The sequence below is a fragment of the Trachinotus anak genome, unplaced genomic scaffold (genome assembly GCF_046630095.1).
Source record: "Trachinotus anak isolate AG129_WGS33_773 ecotype Australia unplaced genomic scaffold, CSIRO_AGI_Tana_v1 ptg000032l, whole genome shotgun sequence".
NCBI lineage: Eukaryota > Metazoa > Chordata > Actinopteri > Carangiformes > Carangidae > Trachinotus > Trachinotus anak.
In genome coordinates, this window is record NW_027273883.1 from 17,495,624 (window position 1) to 17,515,384 (window position 19,761).

Here is a 19,761-nt window from a genome sequence, read left to right on the forward strand (position 1 = left end):
ACCTACACCTCTGGCCAGCCACACTCCCAAAAGCAACATACCTCACAATGTCAGACTTGTGTCCACATACTTTTGTCCATTTCTGGCTGTGTTTTTTTAATTTTATTTTATAGTTTTGGCTACTGTATATTGCTCTAATAATTGTTCTACTTCTGCCGGAATTGTAAATTGGTAACTTTTCATTAATAACTTTGTCATATAAACTTAAAAAGTTTTAATATGTCAAGGTTGTTTCCAGCTCCCATCAAGTGCCCAAAAATGTATTTACAGCACGTTTAAGTGTGAAGGTTTTAGGACTCCAGACAACCATTAAGACAGGTAGGAGCAGTGAAGATATTTTCATGAAGAAAACTGGCTTACAGGCTGACACGGTGACAAGATGGCAGGCAGGAAGCCAGGAAAACACACACAGGAGGAACAACAGGGAGCATAACCGGGAACAGAACAGGAGCCCATTGTTAACCCAACCTGAGGAGAAGAGTGGGGAACTCAGAGACTGCACACACACAACGGGAGCAGCAGGTAATGAGACACAGGTGCGACTAATTGGGACAGGCAAGCACAAAAGGCGGGAAACGCACTCGGGCAGGAAGTAAAATTTACAACAGACACCTAAGAGAAATGTTTTCAAAATAAAACCGGAAATGATAGTCACCCAGAGAGGGTAAATCATGACAGCTCAGATAACGATTTTCGGTTCCAGTATCTAAACAGCAATGTAGAAATACTCTATTACAAGTAAATATTCTCCACTAAAATCCCATTTAAGTAGGCCAAGTATTGGCAGCAAAATGCAGCGAAAGTATTGCAGTAAAATTGTGAATTCTGACATCTTGTAAGATGTCAGAAAGGTTATATTTGATTCTCTGATGGATCCATAAAAGAAACTTTTGGCGGAAGAAAAATTGACCTTGAAAGAACGTTCTCTAAAGGCGTAACCATTAGAGAACCATTAGGGAATGCTCCCATAAGGTTACCTGTTTGTTGGGATTAAGCTTTTCTGACTCCCCCAACGCAGAAATTATTTTAAGCAAGTGGATTAAAACCATCACTAAGGCAAAAAAAGTCCGTCATGATAGTCTTCACCTTGAAAACATGTGTTCGCTATCTTTGCCTATTAATGTCAACACACTCACGCACTGGTTTGTGTGGTTACAACTGCAGGCCCCAAAGGCCCCGTGAACTTGGTTTTCATGTAAAAACCCGAAACGCTGCACTTCTCTTTCTGTGGGAGTCAATCAATGAAATTAAGTCATAATATGAAATTATCACCAAGAGGTGATTTAGCGTGCAGGTGAGAGGGCACGGCTTGTTGCCAGATTATGCCAAGTGCCTAATTTATGCAGCATTACAACTTCATTTTGTAGTAGGCTATTTATGCAATCATCATCAACAGCAATGCATCATAATGATTCTACACTGTTTTGAGAAAGCTTGACAATTCCACGAATATTTGTAATAACAGAAAATAAACTTTTGTCAGACTTGACTATAAACACAGTGTGTCTTGCCTATTTGGCCTATTTGTATGGAGCTATTTACACAGCAACACATGAAAATCAAAAAGGGGTGAAGACCAGACTTTTTTTCCTGTTCTTTCTGTGCTCATAGCCTATACATATGTTACTTAACACAGAGAATCAGAACATAATGTTCTATTGTGCACTGTATTTTAGTTTAGAGCACAATAGAAAACAATTTGTTGAAAAGTTTGGAAGGCCAGTGAAAGGTCAGTGCCTATAATAATTTATAAACATTTCAATTTATAAATGCCCTTAGGCTCTATTGTACTTATAGCAACCTATTCCATTTTATTCCCTGCAGTGATTTTATGTTGTTATTTTTCATTTCAGCCACTAGATGTACCCAGTGATCCACAACTGCTCAACTTTGTTGCATGAGTTTGCCGCATTTATCCCATGTTTATACATAAACAGCAAAAGGTCAGCATCAACAAAATGTGGGCGCTGCTTTAAAATATGGTGCCTGTACCATGCACCCTCAACATTTACGGAACCGGGCGAAACTCAAACGGATATGTTTGAGAAGGATATGTTTGAGTTTGAGAAGATTTTTTTTTTTAGACCTATATATTCAGCCGTTGTGTTCAGTCTTCAGTCAGTACAGTAACATGCCACCAAAAGAAAAGTGCAGAGCAACTCGTTGGCGGGCTTTATTTCCCACCGCTCACCTTTTCAGCTCCCATCCACAGTGATTCATTAGAACAACATTATACCGGAAGTATCAGGGACCTTCCTTCAAAATAAGAGGTAACATATTCTGTGCCGTAGTTTTAAATCTGTTTTACGCCGAGCTATGAGCCAGACCAATGTCATGTTTGATTTATGCGTTTAACTGATGTAAACACTGTCATTTTTTTTATATTATACCACATAAGTGTTTAGTTTAAATATGGGAATACACCTTTCGAAGTACTTTGCTTTGATAACACTTGTTTTACTAACTTCAGCCAAAAGCAAATTTAGAGCACAGGAGTGTAACTAACATTATATTAAATCTGTCTATCAAATCTTTGTTAAAAAACGTTAAAATCTTCGTTAATCAGACATTTTATTTTTGGTGGAAAACAATCAACCGGAAACGCCTCTAGTCTTTATTCACGTACACTCGACGTTGTTTCCCGGGTCGTTTCTCTCAGTGTTGAGGAGGCAGCGTGAGTGAGTCTCTGACCGTCGGTAATTACCTGTCAGGACACCGAATAACGCTGTCACCTGAGTACTACGGATTATTTCTAGTTTAGGCTAGCAAACTACAAAAGATTACCTTCGCGGTCCGGTCATGGATGTGACCGGGGCGGCGTGCAGAGGAGAGGGGGGTTTAAATTTCTCTTTTCGTCCCGACGGCGTCTTTTGATTGGAAGTAAACGGTTCACCAGCGCAGAGCCGAGCTGCGTTTCTACACAAGTTAGGCTGAGTTAAAAGTTGTTGTCCATCGCTGTCAGAACAGCAGAAACTATTTCCAACAGGTTAGTTCGTTTTTGTTCAATTTTTTTTTGAACCGGGGTTTTTGGTTTTCCTGGAGAGCGGAGGCGGCGGACTGAGAGCGGCTCGCCGAGTCGGGACTGACCGCTGGAGTTGGTCCTGAAAATGGAGGCTGTTATCGAGAGGGAATGCAGTGCGCTCGGAGGACTCTTCCAAACTGTTATCGCAGACATGAAAGTAAGAGAAATCACCTTTTTTAACACGAGTTATGTGATCCAAGAGCAGCTGGGCGACTTCGAAAAACGGACTTAACTTCCCAAATATCCGTCTTTGGCTGTGAATTTGGGTTTCCTGCAACAGATAACTAAACAAGAAATACATGTTAATAACCGACACTGAGTTAAAGTCAGCTAACTCCGTGACACCAACATTTTAATTGTATATTTAGAAGTAGATTGAAATACAGTGGAGCTGTGGAATATTCTTTCCAATTTTTAATGATAATTAATATAGTGGTTCTGGACTTACTGTATATTCACCTGCATTAATTTTCATTTTCATTTATATATTATTATATTTGATTGCACTATGTTCAATTCGTCTCTGTTCCCTTGTATTGGGAGGGGAGGGGGCGTTCATTTGTTCCAGTTTAAGTGGATGCGGCAGCAGACACTGGTTTAAAGCTAAATAGGGCAATCATCAGTCACAAAACTAGGGCATCTTATTTTGATGTTATTTTTGACAGAGCTTGGCTGATGGGACAATTAGCAGATTTCCCAGCTGTTGTACTTGACTGAAGGAATGCAGGGAATGTGGCTGTCAGGGTAGAAAATTGTCCACAGCATCTGAAGGCTTTGACATGTGTAGGTCAAATGGCCAGCCATAGGGTCTACTGGAGTCACAAAGTTTGTTATGAATACTGCTCAGACATTCAGCACTTCTCCACATCCCATGTCTCACTTGACCAGGCAGTCCCCCCCTGTTTCTGAAGTGTCAGGTGACTATGAAGCCAGACAACACCAGTGAAAATATGCAAATGCCTAGTGCGTCTGCTTTGTCTTTACATAAGCCATTCAAATTTTAAGTGTGCCTTTTCTTTTGCAGTGGTACAGGATAGAGTTGTATATTTAAAAAAAACAAGTGACATCTCACTGACTTTCTATGTAAAGCTGATCTGTCAACAAGAGAGGGGAATGCAGAGAAAGCTAATTTGCCACGGTGCTGGAGCTTCTTTGATATCTGCACTGAAGCAGCTGATAGTGATGACCTCAGAGAGAGACAGCTAGACTAGAGAGGGTAGAGATAAAAAAAAAATAGTGATGGGGCAAAGTAGACTGTGAGACACAAAGAATGGGAGAGAGAGATGGTTGTTGGGTGTAATGTTTGACAGCATAACATGACATTCCTCAGGTCCCTGACGGTAGTAGCACATCAGTGACAAACATGTGCTCATGCTATATACATCACTTTATCATGTGCCGTGTTACTACCGTGCCGTGTTAGCCTCCTCTTGTCAATGCATTAGGCCACTTGTTCTCTGTAATAGTTTTGATAAAAGGCTCTTCAACTATTTTCAGCCCAGGACCTGAATTGGGTAAATTTAGAGTCCCACTGGGAACCAGGCTCATTATACCATAGTCTTAGTGCCCTTGTTGTGAGGGGATCTTTCCAAAAGAGGCCTGTGACCCATTTTGCAGCTTAACACATGCAGGACATGTGATGGCACTGTCTGTTGTCCCATAATGATAATAATAAAAAAAATCGTTAAACAAAGTAGGAACAAAATGAAAGCCAACTGTTTGGAAATATTTGAAGGTAATTTTTCAGTACATCTTGCTCTATGTTCAGACAAAACCTCGCGCTTTTCTGTCACATGCAACACTGGTAAATCGTAAAATTCATAAATTCTGAGATTCCCTCAGGTCTACTGGCAACAATATGGGAAAACATATTTTGGATGGTGACATAACTGGGTTATATGTATGGGAAAGCTTGGGTAGATCTGTTTAGCCCTGCAGATAAGGTGAGGCATCAGTGTGGCCTCATGTTGGTTGAACTGTTACGTAACTGTGGGAATATTGAAATCTGTCCTGATGATTGTGTCATTCATGTTTGTTTCTCTCTCTCTTTTTTTTTAAATTTTATTTATTTTTTTTTTTTTTTTAAACCACAGAGCAGCTACCCTATTTGGGAGGACTTTATCACCAAGGCTGGCAAACTGCAGTCGCAGTTGAGGTGAGAGCGTGTCTGTATGCACGTACAACACATTTATATGTTTATGTTTCAGTTAGTGTAGGTAACATATGATTTGGGTAAATGAAACTGATGTAGACATTAAGTGCATTTCCATCCACCTGTTTTATGCAAATTCATATTGTGCATAAAATAATTGAGTAGAAATACCATAAATTTGAAAAAAAGTAGAAATATCCTCCAAAAAAAGGATTTAGACTTGGTTAAGGTGGCAAACACAAACTCAATGAATGAATCATGATGTACATAAGGTATGTGACTTCCTGTAAAGCCTCCACTCCACTGGATTGACAAGAAATTGCTGCCAACAAAAACACCGGATCTGTGTAGTCCGATGAGGAGACTGCAGTCTTCCACAAATGAATATATGAAACAGAAATGCCATATTTCCGTCATGTTTTCCACATTATTTTTGTCGAGGTTTGACTAGCGCTCTTATAATTACGTCATCTCATAACACCGTCTTCCTCTCCAACTAGCTCCTTTTTATACAGAAATCCCACTATGTTGCTGTTGAGAAGACGTTCGTTATGCCACCTTTGCTTGTTTACCCTGATCCAAACAAGCTGGCATAATGCTGCCCCAGTGTGTGATTTTTATATAGCATGCAGTAGTATTTGTAGGGAAATGTCACTGTGACTGTTGGATAACATCTCTGGTAGCCTATGTTATTTCATTATATTAACTGATTTGTATTTTATCTGGCTTTTACATTAGATGTCAGTGTCAGGTTTCTTCCCAAGAAGTTTTAAATGGCCACGTATCCTGAGGCTAACAAGCAACATTTTACATAAAAGTCCAATGTCTTAACTATACTGTCCAGAGGTCAATATGTGTTCTGCTCGCCCATTTAGACTCTTTTAAGCCTGATCTAATTTGTCTTTCCAATGCTGCAAATTTACATAACTCCTGCCAAAATATTCCAGGTCTAATGCTGACAGTGGATGCCAGTCCCAGCCACCTCTCCCAGTTGGCTTTAAGTGGCCACGTGTCAAGAGACATACAACTTATGACAGCTGAAATAAAAGCTCATTGTCCAGCAACTACTGTAAATACAGATGTCCCGTGGTCTAAATTATTCTTTGATTAACAATGCATGGCAGTTCTCTAGCCATATAAGTGTCCACGTGTCCACAGGCAGACTAAGACTGACAGTTGTATAAAGCTCAGGGATTTAACAATACGTTCCAGGGGCCACTCAGTGTCCCATTCTTCCATTTTCTCAGTATTAAGGCTGATTAATAGTGATATGTTATTCAAGTGTCTCCATCATTCAGGGGTTAAATATGTGACCCTGCCATGCTAAAGCTCAGGGGAGTATTTGTGGCCTTGCTGCTAATGACTGGCTGTTTAGCAGTAGGATGTCTGTGTCTGGACACTGGGGCAATGATAAAAGAACAAATCTGCAGTTATTTTGCTGATGAGAAGGTGAGTTGAACGCACACTATGTCAGTGAGACATCTTAATCCCCTCATAGTAGATTAGTGGCTGCTTAATGATGAAGATGCGTGTGAAAACTTAATTCCAATATATCAGTATGCTATAGTGCATAATCATTGTCCCATACTTTGACCTCTTCATTTTACAACTTTTCTTGTTCTGTCAGGATTAGTCCAGTGATGGTCCCAGAAAAGATCAGTTCCTCCTTCACAGAATAAGTTGAGTGTCATTCATAGAAAAGCTTGGCCTACGCCCTGCTCCAGGCTGCAGTGGTTGTGGCATATGGCTGGCTGTAACGATGCCTTTGCTGCTGGAGCACTAATAAGAGTGTGCTATCTAGGCTTGCTCTTGGTGACCTACAAATAAGACTTTTTCTCTCTGCTTTAAAGCTGCTCTCCAGCCACTACAAATGTGGCCAAATTAGACCTTTTGAGTACATGATAACCCCCTGCCCAAGGACCTCTGTAATCTGTTTGGGGACTGGACCAGATAGAGGGGCACGCACATGCACGCACACACACACACACACACACAGTAAAACATAAACACACCCACCTTCCCTCCTTGGTCTGGATAAGTGACTAGCCAGCAGTGGTAGCGGCATATGTCTGTTTGTGTAATGACGTCCTAAGGCAGACTACTCTGTAATTTAGCCCCTCTGCTCTCCTCTCACAAAGCAACTAGGAAATCAACCAATTACAGTGTTGGGGCTGTTCTGTCATTTTTTGGCCCAAATATGGTGGGTTTTTTTCTGGCCATTCTGCTTTTAAGCAGCCATCACACAGACACACACACACACACACACACACACACACACACACACACACACACACACACACACACACACACACACACACACACATACACATACACATACACACACATACTTATATATACTCACATACATGCAAGCACACAGAATGGTGCTTTGAGGAAAGTGGGCAGGGTGGAATATAGGCTGATTTCTAATCACAGTCCTCTTTTAACTGTGTTTGGTGTTTGGTCTATTTGTTGGGTCATGGTTGATGCAGCTATATCAGAGCTAAGCTTACACACAGACTCCCTCCTCCTGGTTTAAAGTTCACAATGGGAAGAAAAAGACCACCTTAAAACTTCAAATTCAGCGTATGAACTTTATGTTTACAAAATTTATTTGGGTTCACGAAGGAGACCTCTCTATGATTCAGATTAACTACAGTCACATTCCAGTTTCTGTTGTACTAAGAATAGATGGGGGCAGCAGCGCTGAATGTATCATTGTCAGAAAGAGCGCTCTGCTGTACTACACCAGGGTCTACGGGGAGTTTAGATTGGCTTGGTCAAGGCCTTGCGGAATAGATATGTTAAAGTCGTTTGTCTTGACTCCAGGACAGGGGAGTTTGCAGATTTTAAGGCCAATGGTAGCAGTCAGGTCATTGTTGGAGTACTGTGCAGAACTGAAAGCTTGTAGCTGCATTGCTTTTTCTTATCCGTGCAGCCGCAGAAGTCTTAAGGCTTTCTGGCTGACTGTCAAAGCTGAAATTAAAACCTCATTATTCTGTCTTTGCAACTTAGTATTAATTTGCTTCTTGAGAAGTTACCCAATTTCACTGTTGATTGAGCCAGAAAACATATAAAATTTCACTTGTTTATTTTTGCTATGCTGCTGCTTAAACAACTCTCTGGAGTGTGGAGTGATTCTCCCCTTTCCTCTCATTGTACTAATAGTAGTTGAAAGTGTAGGGAATGGATGAACCATAGTGTAATATTTTGGCATTTCTGTTGTAAAAGCACGGAACAGATTACAGCAGATAGTCGTTACTAGTAATTTGTTGTAAACTACTGCACACTGTACTTCAGTGCACTGGTGGCACTGATACTGAAAGCAAGCTTCAGTTAAAACCACTGCCCACGCAAACCTGTTTTGGATTAATAAGTAAATGCTGACTGAACAAGATTTTGCTGCAAGTGCAGGTTAAGTATGATCCACAGACTGATGTGTACATGTTATAAATTAGTGGAGGCAGATATCAGTTGGAGGTTCCTCCGGTGCCCACACTGGGCTGTAAATAGAAAGGAATGTGTGTGCCTGTGCGTATGTTTCTTTTTCCATTTGCTGGACACACCCTTGGATCTTCTGGTCAGATCTGAAACAACACAGCACTTATTAGCCAATACTACATTGCGTTTTTGAGCCATAAAGGAAATGATTGTTCCATCATTGACTGAATGCTAAGACTTGGCAGTCACTTGAATGTAGAAACAATAAACTAAACTTGGATCAAGGTTGTTTATTGTTAAGCAGTTGTGTTCTGTTTTCCCTTTCTGTCATGCTCACAACTGTAATTTGATGAAACAGCTGATAACTTGAGACAGTTGAGACAAAAAAAAAAAATCAAAATACTTTAAACTTTAATTTAGTTTCCTCTTACCCCATAAGACATGCATTAAAAGAGTACTCCACCATTTTAGCCCTGGATTAATTGTAGGACATTGACCTCCGCCAGTGCAGTTGGAGATTTGGGTGTTTTATGCTCGTAGTGGGTTTTGTAGCCTCAAGCAAAGATGAGGAGAGGGCTTCAACAGTCAGGTAACCTCACCTTTCTAATACCACAACCCCAGTCTTCAGCGCCAACCAATGTTGCCTCACTTGACATCCATTGAGGCTGTTTCTCAAATGTTGGCAGCTCCCTCACATACATGCAGTAGTAACAGACTGTTTACATTTAGGACTATCACCCCACTCCAAAGCACATACATTAAGAGCAATTCTGCCATTGCCTTACTTGTGCTTTTGGATACAAAGAGTAAAACTTATTCAGTTATCTTTACTGAGTCACCACTAGCCTATATTGAGCAATTGTTTTCTGCTGAGTTGTGAAAGATATCTGTGTGGAGTGTTTGTGGAAACTCACAGTCTTATGAGGGTTTTCTGTTGGAAGGTAACAAGTGTTTTGAAATTAAGGTACTCAGGGTTAGAACAAACAAGCTTTTGTGACTGAACATACCTTGAAAAGTTTCCAGACAATTGTGTTTCTTTGTGAAGCATTCATGACTGATAGATAGTTTTGTGTCTGCTGAGGAGATCAGATATCACATACACACACACACACACACACACACACACACACACACACACACACACACACACACACACACATATATACACATACACATACCAAGAGCCTTTCATCTCTATACCTATGATCTTATGAGAGGTGTGTTGTTTCTGAAGTAGACCAGTCTGTGTATACCACTTCACCAGTCAGCTCTCCCTCCAACGGGGCAGTCTGTTGCCAGCTAGCAAAGTAACCGGTCAGACAGGAGGCGAGACAAGGCAATCAGTTGGGATACCACTAAAATGGTGTCTGTAATGAGTAAAACAGAAAGTAATCTCACACCAAGCTCCCATTTCTTTTTTATGAGGGGACTGGATTTTGCCCTTTCTTTACTCTGTTATGTATAGGCAGTATTTTATGCTGCAGTTTGAAAATACTTGGTAAATCATATAAGATGACAGATAAGCAGGTATGAGTTGCAAACTTGCCACAAGCCCATGTTCCATTTTAGAGCTGAACAGGGTAGATCCCACACTGATCCTTTCATTGACCTGTACGTGTGGCAAACTAAGCTGCTCTGCTGAGCCGGACAGATTCCAGTGGTCTCTAAGTAATCACATAGACATTCCTCACACAGCAGGGCACGTTTAAGTTTTAACTTACACACATACACCTACAATATATACATACACAATCATACTTACTTTCATTTTCTAATAATCAGGGTTGATATTCATTTAATTATAAAAAATGTAGCACACATGTTCATATATGTGCAAAAGATGTTTTTTTTTTCTTATTTCAGAAGAAAAGGAGGCCTAATATTTTTTTTGTCACCTTATTAGTTTATGTCTTTGCCAGCCAACACCTGTAACCAACTGATCAGCTAGTACCATGTGTGTGCATATAACCCTTGAGTGATTTGAAATTGTGCTTCTGCCACAAGTATTACACTAGTATTTTGGCCTTTTTGCATATTATTACATATTTTTACATACATATTAGTACATATTTCTCTTCTTGTATAATATGATATTTTATATTGTTCAGGATTATATTTATAATTTATTTATGTTTTACCTAAGCCTTAACCCTTGTCTTCCTCTTTTCTCCCAGAGCGACAGTGGTTGCTGTGGCTGCCTTCCTGGATGCCTTTCAGAAAGTGGCTGACCTTGCTACCAACTCACGAGGTAGGAATATTCACACAGATGTGGCTGAGACCTAGAGTGTATTGAGTGGTGTTCTCTGCCTATTCTTCATCACATAAAGGAATCAGGATTCAGTCCTGTTGCCATACTGTGCTGACTGGGTTAAATCCGTTAACTCACTGTTTAACAGTGTGTGAGTCTGGGCACCTATGTGTCAGTGTGTTTGTCTGTATAGCTCTACTGTGCAAGTCCAGTCTTTCACCCCACTGTGCTGAGAAGTTCTGTGGGTTGTTTGCTTTATCGTATAGGTAGTAAATCCGTCAGTATGCTGTTTGAAGCTCTGCTGCTGGCTTTGTCTTCAACCTCTACCCTCTTTACTCTGCTTTCTGCCCCCCCACCCCCACCTACACCCCAACTCTGCCACATCTGGACTCTGGAATAGAGTCTGCTTCAACTCTGTATGTGTGTTTGAGGGACAGAGAGAGAGAGAGAGTGAGAGATCTCATCCCTCCCTAGCTTTGACACCTCCAGCCCTGCTCCATACTATTAATAGGAACTGAACAGACACACACATTCATCACCTCACTCACTGCAGAGAGAAAGAGAGAGGGGGGAACAGAGCTAAAGAGAGATGGGGGAATATAGAGAGTCATCATTCTCTCTCCCCCTCTCCCTCTTTCCATGTAACACACACAGTATAAATGTTTGCTGTGGAGGAGTCAGCTTCAGTGAGCTGAAGAGCATTGCGTCATCTTTCATCTGCTCTTACATCACTTTCTCTCCCCATTCTCTCTACATACTGTGTCTTGGGTGAACGGTATCACATAACGCCTTTATCATTTTTGTGCTGTGTTGCTCAGGTTTCACTTTACAGCTGAGCTCTGCAACGGAGAGGCACACATGGATAATGAGAAATAATGCACTGTTGCCTGAGAAACTGCTGTTTGTATCACAGGTGGATAACCTATCCACATGACAGTTGTACCATGGTATTATAATGAGCCTTGATTACCTGAATTACAGAGCATTTTTCATTAATGGACCAGATTTATAGGTGTACACATTCCTAAAAGGTTATAATGAACCCTATACCCCTGGTTGATGAGGCAGACTGTAAGGTTATCACATTTTTTGTAAGCCTTTATTTTGCTTATTACACTTTGTACGAGAGTATGAATGTTTTAACATCTCAGTCTGGCAAAGAGCTTTCAATATGAATATCTTTGTCCTCTTATCTATATAATTCTTTCTCTTTAAAGAATGGAATTTAAAATATTGTTTGTGACTAGTTTACATGGTGATAACACCCTTGAGCTTGATTGTTCTTTCCAGTAATTCACATATCTGGGGAAAATACCAATTTGGGCTACTGTTTTAACGGAAACTAGATCTAAGTCCTATCACATACACACGGGCACACACATGCCCACTTTGTCTACCTAATGATTGTCTTCCCGTAGATAGGGGTTGTTTTGATTTTTCCATAGTGATTAAAGAGTTTTTGAATTGGGCATGCTCTAGAGAGCTCTGATAGCTGTTGTAATGACCACCATGTGTTGGGGAGAGAATAACAATGATATGGAGGTAAAGGTGGTCATGTTTTTTTGTATTTGTCTGCTTGCTTGCTTGTTTTGAAGTTTTTTATAATTCACAGGCCTCTGAATCCACTTTAAACACATTGAACGGTTGCTAGAAGACAGCAGAGTGAGTCTGAAACAAAGTTTTTCTCATCACCCCACAAGTTAACCTATTTTAAAGATACTAGCAATATGGTGTTTGTGGTGGCCTTGGTTTCTAGTAGCTCAGAGGCATGAAAAATTGGATAGTCCCCACAACAGCCCATAAAATCTGTTTGGGAAAGAAAACTTGATCTCTGGAGTATAATTTACTGAGGGCTCATTTGTCACCAAACCAAACTTCTCTGCTGGAATCTACTGTATCTAAAAAACTGTTGTTATGTGCATGTAATAGACCTCTAGGAGTGCCTGGGGTAAGCGTCTTTCTGAAGATATCACCTTACTGTATTGTTCACTTACAAAGAAGAAGAGCAAAGCGTATTCTCTAAAGATATCACAGCCTGTGTGTGCATCTGTCTGTGTATGTGCTTGCTACAACAGCTTTGAAGTTAAAGAGCATCTCCATGGCTTTGTGTAGATCAGAAAAAGTAGACTGACACACACCATTTTCTGTTTGCCCATCGTAATTAGCCAGGGGCAACATTATACACACAGTTGATGGTTTCTTCTTTCCTTCATTCTGTCTATCTCCTTACATCTTCTTGTCCTCCTGTAAGTCTCCAAGTCCTAACTTGCTTCCTACAGCCATCATTATGGTAATCAGTTGAAGGGCTAAAGTAAAAAGTAAACAGCCCCTCTTCTTCCTACCACCATACCAGAGAGATATAGCAACTGTTAATGTTCTTCTCACAATAATAAAGGTGCCAGAGATTTGTCAGTGCACATATTAAAGGTCATGTAGTCTCTTAATCACGAGAACAAAACTTTCAGCTGCCCTAGTAAACAGCTATACCGTTGTAGCCTTGCAGATATTGGCAGAGATGGTAGCTCATAAAGATTCAAGAGTTTATCTATATACTCCGAAGGCTTTGATATCTGACAGCTGTTGTGTTTATCGGTGTTTAGATGAAAGTTACTTTTATCAGTGCTATCAGTGAAGCAGCATGATGAGAAAGGAGTCTTTTCAAAACTTGAACTTTGGACTGCAATTTTATGTTCACATATGCATCTTTGTTAATATATTTATGTGTGAAATTATCATGTCAAACATTTTATAAGGTTTATTTATATATAATATAAAGAACACCCATGTCAATTTTCAGTTCCCTTACTTCCCAATGTAAGTAAAATCTGAACATGTTTAACTACTGATTAAACATTTTTTAGCAATTATGGCTCAGGGAACCCCAGTGTAAGACACAAATTTTCCAGCTAATTGAACAAAATCCTCTCTCTCTGAAATGACTCAATGATTTCATGAAGTTCAGGGTATTAAGAAACACTAAATTAACAGGAAAACACCTCATGCACAGAAGTTGACCTTTTTCAAAGGTATCTATCTTATGGCCTATTCACAATTCCCACAAGTCCCACTGTTATCAAATTAGAATGTAACTCACACAGGGTCATTATCAATGTTGACAGACTTGGAGTAGGTCTCTCAGGCCTGCTCAGTGGATAAGTTATAGTCAAACATTGTTTTGTCCTTGTTACATCCTTGATACTAGTCATACTAAAGTGTATATGAAACTATGCAGAGTGCCACAATTTTAACATTAATGCAAGTGTTTTTTGATTAAAATATGTTGGTTGATTTATAGTGAAAGACCTGTCTCACAATAATTGTGTCATGCAGAACACACTGGGGTTATGAAACAACCTTCTAGTGTAAATACCAGTAAATACTCTTTGCATGAGCTAATCCTTGTGTTGTAAAAACCTTCAATTAAGTTTTGGAAGTGCTCCAGTGAAAGACTGTAGCTTCATCTAATGATCAGCTGTTACATGCAGTTTGTGTTTGTGCATTTGTTTAAGTTATTTATTTTAATTGATTTATGAGAAGCAGATGTCTTCAAAGAAGAAAAATCCTGCAAACCTCGGACACTGGTCTAGTCTTTTCATGTTATGCACTAGGTTGAAGGCAGATAGCTAAGGCTAGAAAAGAAATGAGGATTAAGAAGCAATAATTAATGTGTATTACCAGGACAAACTCACTCTGAGAGACGTGCATGTGCTTCTCTTTATGTTGAATTCCAACTTATTAGTCTACAGTTCAGTGAAATAAAATAACTGGAATGCTAAGTGGAGAAAGTCTGAATAAAAGAAAGAAAGACAGACTTAAGTTTCCAGACTAAGCCTTTCTTTTCCTGAGTTGTGCTCTATTATTGTGACTCTATTGAAGCTGACACTGAATACATCTAGATCTGGTTTCCTTAGTAGAACAAACACACATACATGTATATGTATGACGTACAAGCTACTTTTCTATTTTATTCAAGATCCCATTTTCCTGATCTTCACAGTCTATCCCTGTGCACATTCTTTTTCATCCAGTTGTTTGTTTTCTGTCTTCTGCATCTGTCCTTGCTGCACTGTTTATTTTAGCAGTAGGTGCTGAGCGTGAACAGTTTAGCTTTGGCTACTCCATCTGTTTTCAAAAGAGATTAGAGATTTTTTTTATCATGGTCTAAAACACTGGTTGGCTGGCTTTATCTGTCAGCAGTGAGGTTCTCCAGAAGTCCCATGAGCACAGTTTTGACACTGGTTGATAATTTCAGAAAGTTTAAGTATATACATTGACTCCAAGCCACTGAAAAATGTTTGTGCTGACATTAGCACTCGCTTGGGGCAAATCAAACTCACCTTAAACTCAGTGCAAGACATTCTTAAGAGACTAAGAAGACCTTGTAAGAAAGAGACTTTTTATTTCTTATACATAGTGTTGTGTTGTGTGTCACTGTGTCACATCAACAACAGATTTCTCCTAAAATTATTTTGTTTATTCATGACAGGAGCTTGTTGTTTCAAGACTTAATGACATGTTCAAAGTTGTCTTACCTGCAGCTATTCTTGTGACAGAAGATTAGGTCACATCCTCAAGTGTGTTTAAATCATATTTGTTTGCCATATTTACACTAATCCAGTGACTCATTAACAGAGGAACTGAATTTAAATCTGTCTGTCTCTGACTCTTTTTTGCTCCTTTTCTCTCATTCTGTCTCCTTTGCCACTTTTTGGCTGGACAGCAACAGCGGGGCCAGCCCTATAATCAGGAATGTCCCTGACTGACTGACTGATGACATTTCCACCACTGATCAGCCGAGTGCCTGGTCACTGAGTTGGAGTTTTTGCCTCCAACAGCCTCTATCAGGGGGGTGTTTACAGTCTGCAATGTTGCAAACTTGGCGCTTTGTCACTACATTTAGAGACTTTTTTTCCCAAACAAACTGGGTATAAATCTGGTACATGACTGGACCGTGTATGGATGCCGACCAGGGACTTAGGGTTACACTTCTTGTTAGGGGCAGTCTACCGAACTGCCCTGCTTTCTCAGGTGCTCAGGAACTGCAGGGAATTGGAGGAACACTTCCAATACACTGAGCCTCACCGCCATTACAGCAAATGAGCTGCTTTCATTACATGTATCATTATTACTAAAGGAGACAGAGGAATAACTAAACACAAGACACACCGAGAGTGGCCCAGACAACAGATGACATTGTGGTTATAAAATCAGGATTTGATTATAGCTGCTCCAACCATATACTAAGGTTTGACCTAGTCTTGTTTTCTTTTTCCTTCCTTCCTTCTCTTTCTATGTATCACCTTTTCTTTTACCCACTTTACTCTGTGTCTCTGTATCTGTCTCCCTTGTTTATTTTCTCTTAAACTTGCCCACAAAGGTGAAAACCTTCAATGCTGTCATATGCTTGTATCCATGAACTACTGAAACAAACACACCCCAGGGTACATATACCATGTCCCTACAGAACTGCCTCTGCCTTGGAGCAGTGTGATGGTGTTTGCTCTGATAGGTATAATGGTTGTACATGTTTAAACTCATGTGATTAAGCGTTAATGATTAAACATGATTTGGGTCTGACTTGATAAAAGTGCTCGGACATCCATAGCCACATGGAACAATGCCCAGGAGACTGAAAAACAAGCTGATACCAAGAGGTATCTGTGGAGTTGTTGAAGGCAATAATGTGATACTCCAGGCAATGGATTGAGGATCTTTACTTGTCTCACAATTCAATTAGATTTAAATTGAAAGTGTTATGATTTGACCACAAAACTGTTGTTGCTCCAGGTGCACATGACCACTCTTAATAGGCTTGGTTTGATTTATCTAAAATGGATACAATTTAGTAACTTACTGTGATATTTCATTTTCAGAATGAGAATCAGAGTATATCCATCACAGTAACTTTCTCCTTGATGCACAGGGTGAAGCTCTTGTCAGTGGAGAGGTTAAAAACACATTTTACCAGGGTGCCTTTGTTTGAATTAGTTAATTAATCTTGGTTAAATTAAACATGTTAAATGAGCAGAATGGTTCACATAGATTCACATTACATTCTGTCAACTATCTCCTTAACTCATTATCACCTCCTCCAAAATGTGACTGTACTGCAGTATATAAAAGTAGCCACCCATGGAGAGCCCTCTAGCAGAGTAGGTTTTTATGTCAGTGATCATTTTGTCGTGATGCATCTTAGATCAAATTATTTTTCTCATGCCCTCTAGGTAACTAAGCAGTTTCGAAGATGGGCTCAGTAAATCCAAGTACAGGGTGCAACTTTAGGTACAGACACTTGCAAAGAAAGCAGGAGCACTTTTGAAGATGGTTAATGAAGCAAATGTCAAATGTCATCAAGAGGACATAAAAGGAAAGTTAAAGAATGAACTTTATAGGCAAAACAAGCACACTTAATATTTTGTCAATGATTACATAAAGCTAGACCAATAGCTTTCGAAGTTCGACTCTGTATTTTGTGATCATTTTAGATACATTTCAGCTGTCGACCAGTTGACGTGAACTATATTACTCTGAAAACTAGAAACAGCGCTGGTCGTTGGTAAAAAATGAGACAAAGCCCTATTGAATCCTTGAAGAGAGAGAGGGAGAGATAAAGAGAGAACAGGGGCAGGAGAACAAAGAAGAGCTACTCTGGAGAATAATCATTTCTCTTGTTTCATCAAGTCTCAGTTCATTTTCCATGTAGATCCCCCGTTTCCCTCCGTTTTGTATCAAATTATAGTTTCGTCATAGTTTCCTTCATTGTACAATGGGCTTGTTTATGTGCCTGTTTCTGTCTGCCTCTGTCTGCATTTTTTAGCTTGTTTTGGGTGTGTGTTTCTGTTTTCATGTGTACCAGGGCTACCTCTCAGTGGTATTCCATTCACCGAGTGTGAGTGTGACAGAGAGGTTGGGTTGTAAGATTTCATCCGTGTCAGCTTCGGTGAAACAGCTGATGGTAACCAAGCTGCGATGAGATCATTCCATATAACAGACCAGACAAGGAAAGCCAAAGTTAAAAATAACACAGTAATGTAATTTTGACCCTTTCCAGGAACTGCATATTGTAGGGACTAAAAACAGACATGAATTATTAAAAAAAAAAAAAAAAAAAAATTCAAAGGCCAGTATGATAAAGACTACAGTATATTACTGATATGCAGACAGGGATGTACTGTAGGAAGTTTTTAGCATCTAAACATCTCATTAGGTACATGTGGAGCAAGTTTTACTAGTTTGAGTCATAATTAGAGGGCAGGTTTGTAGGAGTCTTCCGAATCTCAACGTCTGATCTTGAAAACCACTGTCATTGGGGGGGAAAAACAACTAAGAGTTGTGTCACACATAGAGTTTGCAATTTGAAATGTGCACACTTCATTTCAGATATTACACAATTAACATGAGTGGCCTTTTGAAGATATAAGATAGTGTATGAAACATTATGAGGACTGGTAAATTGTTTGTCTGTCACTTTCTTGCTTATTGCATGTTCAAAAACAGATTCACAAACACACACAATACAGATTCTCACACCACCCAAAGCATAATAGTTTGTTCACAGTTATAAAAATAACTAAGACTGTGTCACATTTGGGTTGACAGCTGTCAGGACACTGCCTGTGCATGTAGAGTATTTGTGTGCGTGTACATATACAGTACACATCAGTGTGTATGTGTATATTAAACCCAGTGGCTCTGTCAGCAGCTCTAGACTTGAGTGTGTTTGGACATGTTTGGCCCTGCAGAGATGAAGTAGACACCTATCCACAAAGCTAGCATGTAGAAGCCTGTTGGGTCTATGTGGACCTAGAAAGATTATGTAGTTCTACAAATGTGTTTTTAGAGCTGATAATCACTTGAATCCTCCAGTCACTTCACTTACCCAGTTATTCAGATTGTTTTGAGCAAGCATAATTAATCATTAACACAAATCACTGTAATTGTGTGTATGCTGGTACATATTGTTTTCATTTTATATGCAATTAGCAGTTTAAGAAGTGCCATGAAAACAAACTTCATCATTTGGTTGGGCTTTTACAATTAAATAACAAAGTTGAAAAATCAGCCATTCTTCCAAAATAAGCTATTAGCACATTCAGAATCAGAGAAGGCTAAAAGACTCTTAACCTACCTACAGCAATGCCCACTGTATAATCATCATAGGTTTTTAAAAAAAAATATATTCTCTAACTTGGTAACCTCTGTTTCTCGAGATTTACAAGCCATTGGTTTTTATCATCCTGATGCAGATCTCATGTATTTAAACCATTATTTAAGAAAAAAGCTAAACCAATTCTTACACAAATCCTGTCTGTCTGGAAGAACATTGCATTCCTAATGTCATTATTCCAATAATTGCTGTTTTTTCCACCAGGACCAGTGGAGAAAAACATCACACCAACCAAACAAACACTAGTATGTTTACTGAAGGCAGCACAGTATATCTGAGTAAGCTGCATCCTTTATAAAACTTCAATCTTTTTAGTAAACATGGAGAGGCAGAGGATGGGGGTTATGCAGTGCAGTACTGGCTTCAAGATGTAAATCCTAGATCAAAATGTACAATAAGAAGTAAGCTACATGCTTTCATTATACTGGGAATATTGTAATCAACACTAAAGTTAGGGATGTTTTAATGAAAAAAACTCCAGTGCTGATTGTACCATACTGATATACTGGTTGAAATGCCCTTGCCAAGTTCCTCATTTCTGCATATTTGTCAGCTTGCTTCTAGTTTTGACAAAGTACCTGTGCTACATCTTTCTGACCTCCATATGCTGCCTAGCTTCAGCTCATTGTATAACCTCTCCCATTAATATCAGTGTTGTCCCTCCTTAAGGAATAGCTTAGTTCCAGTGAGGCCTTTGTGTGCCTACAATGAGTTCAACACCTGAAAATAAC

The 19,761-nt window shown here is 39.5% G+C and overlaps 1 protein-coding gene across 6 annotated transcripts in view; it reads left to right on the top strand.

Annotated features, from left to right (window-relative positions):
- Positions 1-2,674: 2,674 nt before the first annotated feature.
- LOC139612737 (protein MTSS 1-like) overlaps positions 2,675-19,761 on the top strand; it is a 52,939-nt gene continuing 35,852 nt past the window's right edge. For 5 of the 6 annotated variants that reach the window (XM_071468655.1, XM_071468657.1, XM_071468659.1 and 2 more), the window contains exons 1-3: positions 2,971-3,179; positions 5,116-5,177; positions 10,790-10,863. In XM_071468655.1, the coding sequence (XP_071324756.1) occupies positions 3,108-3,179; positions 5,116-5,177; positions 10,790-10,863 (208 nt within the window). In that variant the 5' untranslated portion in view covers positions 2,971-3,107. Of the gene's footprint in view, positions 3,180-5,115; positions 5,178-10,789; positions 10,864-19,761 lie in introns of all 6 variants that reach the window. The other variant, XM_071468656.1, reaches the window with a different exon arrangement.